The sequence below is a fragment of the Oncorhynchus masou genome, chromosome 11 (genome assembly GCF_036934945.1).
Source record: "Oncorhynchus masou masou isolate Uvic2021 chromosome 11, UVic_Omas_1.1, whole genome shotgun sequence".
Lineage (NCBI taxonomy): Eukaryota > Metazoa > Chordata > Actinopteri > Salmoniformes > Salmonidae > Oncorhynchus > Oncorhynchus masou.
In genome coordinates, this window is record NC_088222.1 from 37445292 (window position 1) to 37461253 (window position 15962).

At 42.2% G+C, this 15962-nt stretch overlaps 1 protein-coding gene across 1 annotated transcript in view; it reads left to right on the forward strand.

The window, feature by feature from the left end:
- The first annotated feature begins 1284 nt into the window (after positions 1-1284).
- Positions 1285-15962, forward strand: part of LOC135548627 (delta-sarcoglycan-like) — a 92964-nt gene continuing 78286 nt past the window's right edge. The window contains exons 1-2 of the mRNA XM_064978428.1: positions 1285-1675; positions 10584-10769. Of these exons, the coding sequence (XP_064834500.1) occupies positions 10584-10769 (186 nt within the window). The 5' untranslated portion in view covers positions 1285-1675. The remainder of the gene's footprint in view (positions 1676-10583; positions 10770-15962) is intronic.

Genomic DNA, 15962 nt, shown 5'->3' on the forward strand with positions numbered 1-15962 from the left:
CAAATAATGTAACCAGGTTGATTGTAACAGGGATTGTCGAATTCTTCTTTAAAAAGTCATGAATCTCCTTGTGACAGGCTTGTTGTGTCCTCCATGGAGGGGCAATTGAATGCAAGCTTCACTTTTTTTTATTAAAACATTTCTAACCTCTCTATCTACAGTATGGGTAACAGGGTTGATATGTTATGCTCGACCTGCTCAGTTTTCCACCAGATAATTGCCAAAAATAGTATATCCAGCTCACCTACTTTTTAATCTATAATTTGACTATTAGATATTCAATGTTTCTTTTGAAAAATATATATTTAAAAAGGAATTGTTTCACCATATTAGAATGAGAGTTCAGCTCACGTAATAGGGTTGACCTTGAAATGAGGGACAGACATAAATGAATCACGAATCACATGATCAATGATAATCTTCTGAAATTATTTTGTCAAAGCAGACAAATAACCAGGTCTTTACAATGAATGTTAAACTTGGAGACATTTTGGAATTAAGTGGGTTAAAATCTTCCTAGAAGTGACACAGGGTTGATGGAGGGATATGGCAAAATGCACAACTTCAGAACTGTATCAAGCCTATATTCATATAAAACATCTGATTTATTGTATTATCCATGGGGTCTATATTAAAGGGCACCTCATTTAACATAACAGGCTTTTAAAATTGTTTTACAATTCCTACTTAAAATATAAAATGGACGCAAAAGGCACTAATTTCATGGAACACCCCCGTCTTCACAGCTTCCTCTTGGAATCTTTAAATCTTTTGTTAAAACAGGAAAATAGATCTCCCCGGATGTATTCAAACAGCAGGCTACATCCTCATAAGCAAGTCGAAAAGCTGAGGAGTGTTGTCTCTCTTACTGCAGTCCTGTTAGGTATTTCCCTTTATTGAAAAAAATGATAATCAACCAAAGCGGTTGAAGCTCCATATCACCAAACAACAACAATAACAACACCATGCATTCCCTGGTGTCCGTGGGCCGTCTTCACTGACCACTTAAAATGCTGAACGGGCTGTGCCTGTTAAACAATGATTACTATTATTCATCTGCTCTGACCACACTGTGGGTATGGCTGGTAGGAGGAAAAAAAGAAAGTGCTGTGTAGGAAAAGCTTTGTGGTTATTTCCTCCCTTGCTAGACAGACTGGCAGGCCACAGCATATTAAGTGGAGGAGGGGAATGTATTTTTTCTATTCTTCCAGTCCCTCTTTCACACACACACACACATACACACACACACACACCGTCAGAAAGGCTTGTCACAATCCAGGCAGCCTTGCCTCTTTAACTTCCCACATGTGTCTGGGCTTCTAAATCTGTCTGGCGACCATAAGGCTGTAACTCAGCCCTAGCAGCCTTAGCAGAGTGGTGCAGAATCTCCAGTCCCCACGAGTAGCAGAGCAGAGTGGAGTAGAGTAGCCTCCAACGAGACCTCTTGGATAACGGAGTGTGCGTAGTGTCCAGGAAATACCTCACGACTTGGGCAGGGACATGTTATTGGAAAAGCTGACAAGGGGGCTGCCTGGAGTCTGTCATGCAGCTTTTTAAGAGGAGCTCAATCTCCTTTTATCTGCCTGACACACCCTGATTTAGTGAGAGATCACTGAGAGCCCTGAGTGAGAGACAGAGAGAGGGATAGGAGAAGGAGAGCAAGACAGGGGGAGAGGTAAGTTTTTTCCCGCTCAGTTCCTGTCTTTTGTTTTACAGGGACTTTTAAGTTTGCTACTCAAAATGTTGAGTGGTGGAATGGGGAGTAGGCGTGAAGAAGACTGCTCTTTATTTAGAACACTATTGCCTCATTTTTCGGGAGAAACTAAATTAAGTTTGCCCTTCTCTTTTGAAAAGAGTCATTTTAGTTTGTCTCAGTAACTGTTTGTTTTTGCTTCATGTTTTTCCCAGCACTCACAAAAGTCTATTTTACAACCATTGTTCAGGGAGACCTCTGGACTGAGGCGGGGAATGTATGTGTTTCCAGGAGAAGTTACGGAGGCGGATTGCCCAAACTTTTTCTGAAAAATTCATTACATAAAGATTTTCAAGGGTGTTGCTCTGTAACTCTCTCCTCACAGCCGCTAGCGATCGTACGCTGGGACTGACTGGCCAACTTCACCATATCAGTCCTGTCTGCATTATTTTGTTTCAATTACTTTGCCCCTATGGGATACATGTTCCTATAAATAAGTAACTTACTGTGGAAAGAGTTCAGGCAGCAGGCTTATGGTTGTGGGGGTCCACTGAGAAGAGTTACATACTTTACTACTTTACTACTGACTGTAGTTTCAGCAGTGTAGGAGGGGGTTGTGGCTACTGGTATGTCTATGTGTGTGGGCTGGGTTCGGGGGGGGGGATTGGCGGTCTTTGAGAGAGACCCTTCCCAATATAGTGTTGTGAACAACAGATGCTGTGTGTCCATTGGGACAGTCCTAAACCCTTATATAGCAATGAGGATCCAAGCAGGTGTTGAGTGTTTATTTGCGATGTTGATATTTGCTGTGACCACGTGAGTCAAAGGCAGAGGGGCGGGTGTCAGGAGTAGAAGAGGAGGTGTGATAATTAGCTATTTCCACATAGGGATAAACACAGCCAGACCAGCATTGACCTGACATGACAGAGATGGGGACAAATGTTGTGTTATTCATTCTGTATAAAGTTACTGAATAAAATCACCCACAGATCTCACGTGCACAGTATTGCCTTGGCATGCAATCTCAGCTGGGCATTGCAAACTCTATTGTGCATTGTACTGTGCATTCCGGTATTTGTAGTGTGCAAACAGGCCAGATAGGTGTTCTTTCCTCTGTATCAAATGTGTATGTAAATCCTGTGAGAATCAACAGCTCCTTTCCAGTCTGCCCCAGAGACAGCGCTTGTTGAAGATGTCTGAGTTTTTCTCCGAAGGATCAGTGCCAAGGCTCAGTATGCAGCACAGACACACTTCAAAATGAGAGCTCCTTCTCATCTGTTTAACATTTAGCTAGACTGTGTACTGATGTTTTCTCTGCCCACTGGAAATCAGAGAGAGAGAGAGAGAGAGGAGAGCAAGAGAGGGAGAGTAGAAAGAGACAGATAGTGAGAGAGAGGAAAAAGTGAAAGAGATTGAGGGGAAGAGTGTAAGAGAGAGGCAGACATATGCTGAGGGATAATGTGTGGATTATACTTTTGAATAGTTACCACATGATTCCCAGTGCTTCCCAGTTGAGTTTGGCAAAATGTTGCAAAAGTAGTTCCTGTGAAAACTGCTTTCCACATCTTTTTATATTAGTGTTGTTGATATTCTTGATATTCTATTCTTGGGAGACGTTTAAAAATGGGCATGTTAAGAGTTCTTTTTCTTTTTGTTTAGTTCTGGCAGTTTGATGAGTAACATATATCCTGGCTTGACATTGTGCATGCAGCTCCTCCATTGGCTGTTTCTTGTCACTCTCCAGATCGTTAGGCCTTCATTAGGCTGCACCAACTCACTATAAAATATAATTGGGGCGCAGCAGTCAAATCCAATGGTCCTAAAGAGTCACTCACCCCTCTTGGAATGGGATCATAAAGTTTTTATGATGAAGGCATTAATTGAGTCATATTGATCACTTCCTTTAATATTAATTCCCTAACTACAACTAGTCACCCGATGCCTTTTAAATAGGCGTCAGGTTATTTTTTGTCTTTTAAACAATCAATACACAATTTTCCTGACTGCTGTGCTGTTTTTAAAGCAATGCAAAATACTACTGAGTCTCATTCAGATCACTTGAGGTAGAGTGCAGTTCTTTTCTTCATATAACACCAAAGCTTTCAGAGGTGTTTCTCTCTGTAAGTGTATGGATACTAAGTATAGTTGCATGTGTTGTCTATGGCGTCTCTCAGTCCTCCCTCCTGACAGTTCCTTCCTGAGTACACGGCAAGCAGGGTCAACTCTGGCCTCTCTCTCTTTGACTACTTTAGTCTGCAAAGTCCTGTTATTGAGCAGAATGACTGATTGGTATTAAAGGTAGTGGTATCAATGTATAGAAACAGTCTCCAGTGTGGGATGGTACTACTAAAGAGCTATAAGTAAAGGATAAGGAGGGAACAATAATATATGCCATTGGGGTGGCAGGTAGACTAGTGGTTAGAGAGTTGGACGTGTAACCGAAAGGTTGCAAGATCGAATCACCGAGCTGACAAGGTAAGAAATCAGTCTTTCTGACCCTGAACAAGGCAGTTAACCCACTGTTCCTAGGCCGTCATTGAAAATAAGAATTTGTTCTTAACTGACTTGCCTAGTTAAGTAAAAGAAAACAATTTATCGGACACTTTTATTCAAAGCGACTTACATTTCTGTGTGTATACATTTTGGCTGGCCCCAGGAATCAAACCCACAACCCTGGCGGTGTAAGCGCCATCCTCTACCAACTGAGCCATACAGGACAACCATGCACTTCTCAATAATGGTTTCATGTCCCACAAGACATTTGGCCTGCAATAATCGCATTGTGCAATTTTGCGAAGTGTAATAAAAGCCTGTTATGTATACAAAGCATGACCTGCGTGCAGACTGTACCATCATCTGTATATTCTTTAAATATGACAGCCGACCTGGATGGAAGTATTTTTTTTTAAACATTAAGTTTAGGCACTCCTTCCAAATGGTTAAGGTAAGGGTTAACGTTTGGGATAGGGTTAAAATAAAAATGAATAAAAAACAGTGTCCCCAACTGGGATCGAACACGCAACCTTCTGATTCATCATCCCCATCCACAATGTGCTAGCAAAACCCAAGCATACTTGATGGTAATAGCGCTCACTGTTGCCCCTAGTGGCCAATTTTGAAGGCATTTCCAGACATCCTCAGGACATGGATAGACGTCCAATTTCACCTGGCTACAGTATACTATAAAATGCTTTACTACACATGATCAAGGGATACTACAGTGTGTGGTGTAGTATTCTCCAGTATACTAAACAATTCTAAAGTAAGCAATACATTATCAAGGGATACAGTGGGTAGTATAGTATCCTCCAGTATAATACAAAATTGTATAGTAAGTATTACACATAATCAAGAGATTCTACAGTGTGGAATATAGTATTCTACAGTGTACTAAGTTTACTACAAAATTCTATAGTAACTACTATAATATTCTATAGTAAACTGTTATTTTTTAATGTGGGTTACTTGGGAAATGTTTTAGGTTTTTATCAGGGTGCTCCTGAAAAGCATTGTGATTGTGTTTTGTCTAATTCTACTGTAAGCACTATGTAAATACACACAGGGAAAGGGAGCAATACTTGGCTCTCTGAGTAATATTTTGAGATTTTAGTGGTGAGAGAACTAGTATGCCATCTGGTTAAAGACAGCTTTCAGCTCCCGGTGTTTCATATTCTCTGGCTCCATGCTAACCATTTAATGTAAGAGATGGGCATGAAACAACAGTGGGTATCTATAGCTATTTATAGACAGCTGATAGTTGTTTTTCTATATTTTTCTTAACATTTTCATTTCATGTACTGTTTTTGCATGGCATGTACTGTGTACAATTTTGATTATAAGCTAAAATGTCAGTATACCGTCTCCTGCAACATGTGTGAATGTCACAATATTAATGAACAACAGACTCATTTCAATACAGCTTTCCACATCATAGCCCTTCTCCAGAGAATCTTCTTGGATGCAATTGTAGTACACTGTTTACACCACAGTGGCTGTGACCTGTTATTAAAAAAACTGCCACAGTGCTTATGACAATCTAAGGATTAAGGTTTTAACCTCTCACAGTATAGAGAGCAAGCGAGAGAAAAGATTCCAACGCAGAGAAATGCAATTTGCCATCACTGTCTTTTCCCAAGGGAGGGAGGCGATAGGAGGCGAGGGGTGTTGTGCGCTTGACTCCCTCTGACCTGTCACCACATCATAGGCTGCTCTGTGGGAGGGTTTCTCTGCTCCATCTTTCTTTCTCTGCTCCTTTTCTCTCGCTCTCTCTCTCTCTTTTCCCATGTCTTAATCACAGTGGGGCGCTGCTCCTCTCAACCCCTAGCCCATGTAATTCCCCCCAAACATTTTTTTAAGTAATGTCAGTTTAAAGCAGATTGAAATAGTTTGGCTGAGATCTACTCTGCTCTGCTTGTGGTTGCTCAAATATGCAACGAGACCTACAGTAAATCAAAAATATCATGGCAATTGTAGGGCTTTTTAACTTTAGTGACCTAAAAATCAATACATGAAGAGAAGTACATTTGGCCTGTACTGCAACAGCATTGATGTTTCTTCCCAAACTGGTCTCAGAGCATTTTGTATGATTCTGTAAGTAAATCCAAGATGCCCATTTTATTTATTTATTTTATTTCACCTTTATTTAACCAGGTAGGCTAGTTGAGAACAAGTTCTCATTTACAACTGCGACCTGGCCAAGATAAAGCATAGCAGTGTGAACAGACAGCAACACAGAGTTACACATGGAGTAAACAATAAACAAGTCAATAACACAGTAGAATTTATTTATTTTTTATTTTAAAAAGGAGTCTATATACATTGTGTGCAAAAGGCATGAGGAGGTAGGCGAATAATTACAATTTAGCAGATTAGAGATACTGGTGTGCAAAAGAGCAGAAAAGTAAATAAATAAAAACAGTATGGGGATGAGATAGGTAGGGCGTGAGGGTGCAGGCAGCGAAATTGAAAAGCATGCATTTGGTTTTACTAGCGTTTAAGAGCAGTTGGAGGCCATGGAAGGTGTTGTATGGCATTGAAGCTCGTTTGGGGGTTAGATAGCACAGTGTCCAAGGAAGGGCCAGAAGTATACAGAATGGTGTCGTCTGCGTAGAGGTGGATCAGGGAATCGCCCGCAGCAAAAGCAACATCATTGAAATATACAGAGAAAAGAGTCGGCCCGAGAATTGAACCCTGTGGCACCCCAATAGAAGACCGGACAACATGCCCTCCGATTTGACACACTGAACTCTGTCTGCAAAGTAGTTGGTGAACCAGGCAAGGCAGTCATTAGAAAAACCGAGGCTACTGAGTCTGCCGATAAGAATATGGTGATTGACAGAGTCGAAAGCCTTGGCCAGGTCGATGAAGACAGCTGCGCAGTACTGTCTTTAATCAATGGTGGTTATGATATCGTTTAGTACCTTTAGCGTGGCTGAGGTGCATCCGTGACCGGCTCGGAAACCAGATTGCACAGCGGAGAAGGTACGGTGGGATTTGAGATGGTCAGTGATCTGTTTGTTGACTTTTCTTTCGAAGAACTTAGATAGGCAGGGCAGGATGGATGTAACAGTTTGGGTCCAGGGTGTTTCCCCCTTTGAAGATGGGGATGACTGCAGCAACTTTCCAGTCCTTGGGGATCTCAGACGATATGAAAGAGAGGTTGAACAGGCTGGTAATAGGGGTTGCGACAATGGCGGCGGATAGTTTCAGAAATAGAGGGTCCAGATTGTCAAACCCAGCTGATTTGTACGGGTCCAAGTTTTGCAGCTCTTTCAGAACATCTGCTATCTGGATTTGGGTAAAGGAGAAGCTGGGGAGGCTTGGGCGAGTAGCTGCGGGGGGTGGAGCTGTTGGCCGAGGTTGGAGTAGCCAGGAGGAAGGCATGGCCAGCCGTTGAGAAATGCTTGTTGAAATTTTAGATTATCATGGATTCATCGGTGTTGACCGTGTTACCTAGCCTCAGTGCAGTGGGCAGCTGGGAGGAGGTGCTCTTGTTCTCCATGGACTTTACAGTGTCCCAGAACGTTTTGGAGTTAGAGCTACAGGATGCAAATTTCTGCTTGAAAAAGCTGGCCTTTGCTTTCCTGACTGACTGCGTGTATTGGTTCCTGACTTGCCTGAACAGTTGCATATCGCGGGGACTATTCGATGCTATTGCAGTCCGCCACAGAATGTTTTTGTGCTGGTCGAGGGCAGTCAGGTCTGGATTGAACCAGGTTCTATATCTGTTCTTAGTTCTGCATTTTTTGAACGGAGCATGCGTATCTAAGATGGTGAGGAAGTTACTTTTAAAGAATGACCAGGCAACCTCAACTGATGGGATGAGGTCAATATCCTTCCAGGATACCCGGGCCAGGTCGATTAGAAAGGCCTGCTCGCAGAAGGGAGCGTTTGAGGGAGCGTTTGACAGTGATTAGGGGTGGTACATCAAATTCTAGTTAGGTTGCTAATGTTAGCTAGCTCGCTAACATTAGCTAGGCTAGAGGTTAAGGATAGGGTTAAGTTTAGGAGTTAGGTTAATAAAGGGTTAGGGGACGGGTTAGATAATGGGTTAGGTTTAGGTGAAGGGTTAGTTAACATGTTAAGTCAGAGCAAAGTAGCTCAAAAGTAGTAAGTAGTTGAAATGTTGCTAATTAGCTAAAATGCTAAAGTTGTCCATGATGAGATTCAGACGTTTAACCTTTGCGTTGCTAGGTGTTCGCGTTATTAGGCCCAGCTGCCTACCCTACTACCCTCCTTTCTTTTTTGCCTTAAGTAATCATTTGTCTTATCTAACCATACCAAATGTAACATATCATGGATGTCGTACAGAATTATACGAAATTCTCTGAGACCAGGTTGTTCTTCCTTCTTAAATCAAGTTGAACTTGAGTCTTTGAATCCACTGGTATTGCACCCTCTGTTCTTGAACATGAATACAGATTTTTTTAGGTTTGATCTTCAGAACGATTAACTTCAGTACATGGGCCCTGAGATAATCAGAACACCATTAGACAATGATGTTCAGAGGTATCTTATCTAATTATGTTGGAGGACATTCTAAGCCAAAAAAAAGCCAGGGAGGGACACACTTACACAACTTGCCAAGTTTCCTTAATCAGGTTTATAAGCTTTTTGACAAGCAAGGAGTGGCCATTTTGAAAAGCTGGCTCTCCTAATGTATGTATAAGAGACGATGAACACAGAGCATGTTGAGCTCTTAAAGTATTCATTGTGCCCTGCAGACAGCAATGGTTAATGATGGGCTTCATGGGCTTCAGACCAGCATTAGTTAATTAATTCTGTTGATTGTGTAGCTGGAGCTCAGTTACTTATGACTCATTTCGAGAACACTTTGTTAGATTTGGAGCAGACTCAACACTCCTTAAGTTGTTGACTGTGATTATATGACCTTTAAAATCGATATAAATTAGCCATACTTAGCTACCTTATGTAAAGTGGAACAGTGTTTTCGTGGAATAAGACAATAAGGAAAATTATATGGCGAAGATAGACGTTAGAAATCTTGTGTGGTGAAAATGAAGATTAGGACTGCTTGTGAATGGTAATTAGTTAAAAGGGGCATATGGCACAATATTTTCCTTCCATAATTGTGCATATACAATACACTCCCCCTTAAATTTGGACAGAATGGAAAACTGGGGAAGAAGTTGACAGATTCTGGTACCCGATCCACATGTTGTTTATAAAACAGCGTAGTGGAGAGATGCCCAGTGATTTGGCAAGAGAGAAGAACCAACAACATTCAGCAATGCTTGGATTACCTCTAATCGGAAACAGACTTTGTTTTGTGCCACTGTGCTTTCTTTAGGCTCCTAATAACAGAACAGAGTCCCCCCGTTGGACAGTAGCTATATAGTCAGAGGAAGCTCTCATAGGGCAGTGCTCTGGTGGGCCTCCAAATGTCCATGTATTTTTCCTGGAGCATCAGTTTTTCCTTCTGTGCACCAGTCCCTTTATGGGTGTAAAATACCATGATTTAAACTGTAAGCTGCCTCAATTTTTCCAATCATTCTGTATGTGGGAGTTCTTCCCCATCTGGAATGTGTGGTGAGAGATGACACTGTTGACTCTGTGTATGAGTTGACTCTGTGCTAACTCAGTGTGTAATACGACATGAGGTTTATGTGGCTGATGTACAGAAAGATGACACTCCAGGGGGTCACACAAAGTTATGATTTATCGGTGGCCTCCAACAGGGTTATGGCTAATACTCCAGCAGTGATGTTTTACAGAAATACAGTACTGCTGTGTGTAGATCCTGTCTCTCACTGTCTGTTTGTTTCTGTACTGTGTATTGTGTACACACCACCTGGGGATGCTTACAACTGTATCCACATTCATTTTTGTTATATCACCAGCCCACCTGGTGAGAGTCACTGAAAGGAACCCTCTACCTCCTATTGTAGATTGTGTGTTGCTCTTGTGTAGTGGCTTTAGAGGTTTCACAGGGGCTGTCTCGTGTCATTTGTTTCAGTTTGCGGTGAATGTGTGTGGTTGTCAAATGTGATTGCCTTTGGTGTCGGAGCCAGCCACTCCTAGCATTGTAGACAATAAATTATATTTTGTACAGAGTTATAAGGCTATAACTATGGTGCTTGAAGTGAACAATGTCTTCTCCCACTTTACAGACAAACAATTAGAATCATCATTAATGGACACTATCAGCACATCAATGGTGCCGAGAGAGAGTAATGGAGATATAGAAAGCTTATGGGACAATGAGTTAGTAATCAAACTAACTAAATTGTATTTTATTGTGCTCAAACGCAATGGCTGTCTGTGGCTTCAACAGTAGGGCCAGAATGTACGCTTTTGGGAGTGTGATAGTTTCAGAATACATCTTCTTTACATTCAGGAAGTCACTTATCCTCTTCTTCTTCTCTTGCAGATGACCCAAGAACAGTGCACTCATAGGAACAATGTCCAGAGCTCAGAGAAACCACATGTGTACAAAGTGGGGATTTATGGCTGGCGGAAACGTTGCCTTTACTTCTTCGTGCTCCTGTTAATGATCCTGATCCTGGTCAACCTCGCTTTAACCATCTGGATACTAAAGGTCATGAACTTCACCATTGTAAGTCCTCCTCCTTACCTGCTTTTTACTTGAGATTTGCTTTTATGACTGTGCTCTAGGGGAATTGATTATTGTATTTGCTTAGAAGTGTACTGGAATAATAGGGTTTTTCTCCATGGGGGGCTATAATGACAGGCCAGTAATTATAAGCTGTGGCGTTTTAGCCCGCCGCCTTAATTTTCCCTCACAGTGGTCGATCTGCTACGGTGTTAGTCCACGTAGCTATCTCCATGCTAGCGGTCTCTCTCCTCCCCTCCTCTCTCCTCCCCTCCTCTCGCCTTCTCTTTCTCCCTTCCTTCCATCCCTGCATGTTGTTTGTTTCCGAGTACCCCACTGTTCTTTTCTTCTCTACCTGAGAGAGTTCAGTTGAGGGCATGTTTAGTATTCAAGTGCAGCCGCCTCAAGGTGCCCGTCTGGAACCAATGACACTGTCACTTCCTGCACAGTAGAGAGGTGACATCAGCACAGGATAGGGGTGATATCAGCAAAGGAGAATGGTGACACCAGGGCCAAACACTACATTAGATTACACATGTGTACCATTCACCTCAATGCCATGTCATACAGTACTTAGCACTTGACTGTAGAGTTTGACATACATTTGCACTGTGTATCTCTGAATATCTGGAGTGTTAGTCTGGAGCTCAAACCCTTTGAGCCATGTCATTTGAGACTGCTTTTTTTTGATAATCCTCAGCAATGAGTTAGACACTCAAAGCAAGGCAGTTAACACACTGTTCCTAGGCCATCATTGAAAATAAGAAATTTGTTCTTAACTGACTTGCCTAGTTAAATAAAGGTAAAATAAAATAAAAATACTCAAAGCAATTTGGATGTCTGGTGTGTCCGACTGCATAGTATGTTCTAGACGCTGAGTGGCTATATTAAGGGTCCTAACCTTTATCCAAATAGATCCAAGTGGGATGTGATATCATGGTGAAAGTGATCCAGCTAAATGCCTGCATAAACCTTAGATTTGACCATCATCCTTGTAGGGAAGAAACTATAGCCCCTTTAAAAGCTTCAAACATGGAAGATCAAATATCTATCTATCAAATATCTATTAATTTTTGCCGAAGCTACATTAGTTCTACAGCCTATGAAACAGTCCACTGTCCCCGATAACCCCTAGAAAGGTGTTGCTGTCTCATGTTCCTTAGACGGCCTCAAGGACATAGATTGTATGGAGAGTGATTGAGGACAGGCCTGGAGATCCATGGATGCAGAAGAGCAGGTGTCTGCTTGTCAGATTTATGTTGCATTTAATTGCTCCGAAGCCCCACAGTACTGGATGACATGTCAAGGATGGGTTTGGATGAAATATTCAAAGTCTTGAGTTACAGTGAGACTGTGAAAATGAATGTGGAGAGGAGGTGGGTGTTGAAGGGACACGCACACACACACACAGACATGGGAGAATGGTCACACACTCATATACACAGGCCTGCAGGGCAGATTCACAATTAACTATTGGTGAGGAAACAATAAGTGTTAGTTGAGAGACTGGAACTGGTTGTGTTTAAATGACAGAGTTGGTGAGGTCTCTGCTCCCCTTCAGGCTGTCTTTTTACGTGTTTAGAAATTGCAATTCTGTGTCTTAAAAGGACAGCAAAGGAAGTAGCTAGCTGGAGTCAGAGTCCAGTGACAGAGCAGGCTTGATGCCAGACCAAACAGATTCAAACATTAGACCATGTCTCCTCAGACTCCCACTCTACCTCTGAGACCTAGTGCTTGTCTGCCAGCATTTAGAACTCCTCGTTGTGTTAAATGGGGATGTTCTAATGCAAGTGAAACTCTGGTCTAGACTGAGATAGATTAAGGTGTACTGTGCACTCCTTGCCAATGTAGCACAGAATGACAAAGTTAATGGGGAAACGGAGACAGATCTATTGGCAGTAGTCCTATCTGGGTTGCCCCGGTTACATTCATCACATTGTACTGTTCTGGAGTGGATTCATAAGGCAAACTCCACTAACATCATGTGTCAGCAGTAATGGTAATTAGCATCACTGTCATTATTCCGGGTCTGCCTGTAAAACCCACTGTCATACTGTTAAACCTTCCTCATTAAGAGCAGGAAGAGAGATAAGTGGGGCATACCGATTCAGACTGTGTGCCCGGAGTCTAACCTTAAAGCATTGGTGCGTGTCAGAGACAAACGAGCCACGCAGGGTTACAGGAACCTTGTCTTCTCACCAACCACCTCTGCTTGCTGCTGCTGCATTTTTTAACTGTGGGGAGAAAGGTTACCCATCATTTTGACCTGAGAGTCAGAGGTAGTCGTCCTATTCAAACACAAGCCTGGCTGCTCTGGGCTCCATGCCAGGTCACCCTGCTCTGCTTGCCCTGACTGGGAGAGTCTGCTCTCTAATAGGGTGAGAGGGGAGCATAGGGGCCTCCCTGGAGCAGCTGCTCCAACCACACCTCCCAGCCATAGCCCTCTTTCTGGGGAGTGGATCACCACTCTGGGGAACCTAATCTAGGGCCCATGCAGGATGGAGCAGCAACAGCCCCAGTTAATGCTCCACAGGGCCAAAAGACAAGCCTTTCTTGTCTGGCCAGAATGATGTATCATTCTCATCCCCTGTCCATTTAGCCATTCCCATGTTTTTGTGCCACCACCTCAACACCCGTTTGATTAGCACAGCACTCTCTGATGAAAGATAGAGGACATGGACAGAAAGCCTGGCAAATTCACAATTCACCAGTACCACAATTGACCTGAGAGTCAGATGTAGTTCTCATTGTTCAGAAGTGAACTTTTCCTTTAATCCCCAGTACTTGACACCAGCCATTACCGAGTCATCGCCCATCTCTGTTTTCATTGGTGCTGCTGGTGCTCTCAGGCCTGGACTGAGCTAAGCGGGTCTGTCATATAAAGGAGCTGTGGAGCTTGTTTTTCTGTTTGTTTATGGTAGGTGGTGAGGGGCCAAGGAGGCAGTGCAAGATTTCTGCCAGACTGAAATGTTTAAAATTTTCTATTAACCTCCGAGAGGCTGTTTAATAAGTCAGTGTGGCAAATAATTTTTTTATCCCTCATCTCGCTCCACTCTCCACAGTCGTTCTCTCTGCTCTGTACTATCTACTATCTCTATCTCTCACATTCTCTCTGATACATTTTCTCTCATCATGGTACAGCACTGCAGTTTGTCTCTAAGCAGCAAGTCAGAATTATATATTATATTATTATATAACTCATCTTGTGTTGCTTTCACTGGCATCAGCAGAAATGTCTATGCATTACACTGTATAGTTTTGTTTGTAATATATGTGACTCACCACCTGGATTCGGTCTTACGTAGCAAAATTAGATTTTCAGTATTTTTACATTGGATAAAAGTAGAGACTTGGAGCTACAAAATGATATATCATACACAACATTTTTGAGGAACAATGGGAAATTAATTCTACTTGGAAAGTTGATACACTTGTAAACTCACTTTTTAGAAAAGGGCCTTTGAATGTTTTGGTACCTATTAGAGCTCTCCTTTGTCTACACCCATTCATCATTGTTCACACCCTCATAAGCCAGTCCCACCAATCTCTATAAGGATTCACATAAGGAAAAATTCCAGTTAAACAGAAAATGTCCAGATAAAAATATTTTATAAATATAAGATGATGCTTACCCAGATACACTTGTCTAAATTGATGAGTCATGTGAAAGAAATGCTATAACCCCCAGCCACATACACGGGTGGAAAAAGTACTAAATTGTCATACTTGAATAAAAGTATAAATAATTTCAAATTCCATATTAAACCAGACGGCACTATTGTATTAAAAAAATAAAAAAAAATAACAAATAGCCAGGGGCACAATGTACTTTGTACTTTGTACAACAATGTACTTTCTCCAAAAAGTACAATCTTTGTCCACATGTGCAGTTGCAAACCGTAGTCTGGCTTTTTTATGGCAGTTTTGGAGCAGTGGCTTCTTCCTTGCTGAGCGGAATTTCAGGTTATGTCGATATAGGACTCGTTTTACTGTGGATATACAGTGGGGCAAAAAAGTATTTAGTCAGCCACCAATTGTGCAAGTTCTCCCACTTAAAAAGATGAGAGAGGCCTGTAATCTTCATCATAGGTACACTTCAACTATGACAGACAAAATGAGAAAGAAAATCCAGAAAATCACATTGTAGGATTTTTAATTAATTGATTTGCAAATTATGGTGGAAAATAAGTATTTGGTCACCTACAAACAAGCAAGATTTCCATCTCTTACAGACCTGTAAATTCTTCTTTAAGAGGCTCCTCTGTCCTCCACTCATTACCTGTATTAATGGCACCTGTTTGAACTTGTTATCAGTATAAAAGAACCCTGTCCACAACCTCAAACAGTCACACTCCAAACTCCACCATGGCCAAGACCAAAGAGCTGTCAAAGGAAACGATAAACAAAATTGTAGACCTGCACCAGGCTGGGAAGACTGAATCTGCAATAGGTAAGCAGCTCGGTTTGAAGAAATCAACTGTGGGAGCAATTATTAGGAAATGGAAGACATACAAGACCACTGATAATCTTCCTCGATCTGGGGCTCCACGCAAGATCTCACCCCGTGGTGTCAAAATTAATGACCTGCAGAGAGCTGGGACCAAAGTAACACACTACGCCGCCAGGGACTCAAATCCTGCAGTGCCAGACGTGTCCCCCTGCTTAAGCCAGTACATGTCCAGGCCCGTCTGAAGTTTGCTAGAGAGCATTTGGATGATCCAGAAGAAGATTGGGAGAATGTCATATGGTCAGATGAAACCAAAAAATAACTTTTTGGTAAAAACTCAACTCGTCGTGTTTGGAGGACAAAGAATGCTGAGTTGCATCCAAAGAACACCATACCTACTGTGATGCATGGGGGTGGAAGCATCATACTTTGGGGCTGTTTTTCTGCAAAGAGACCAGGATGACTGATCCGTGTAAAGGAAAGAATGAATGGGGCCATGTATAGTGAGATTTTGAGTGAAAACCTCCTTCCATCAGCAAGGGCATTGAAGATGAAACGTGGCTGGGTCTTTCAGCATGACAATGATCCCAAACACACCGCCCGGGCAATGAAGGACTGGCTTCGTAAGAAGCATTTCAAGGTCCTGGTGTGGCTTAGGCAGTCTCCAGATCTCAACCCCAGAGAAAATCTTTGGAGAGAGTTGAAAGTCCTTGTTGCCCAGCAACAGCCTAAAAACATCACTGCTCGAG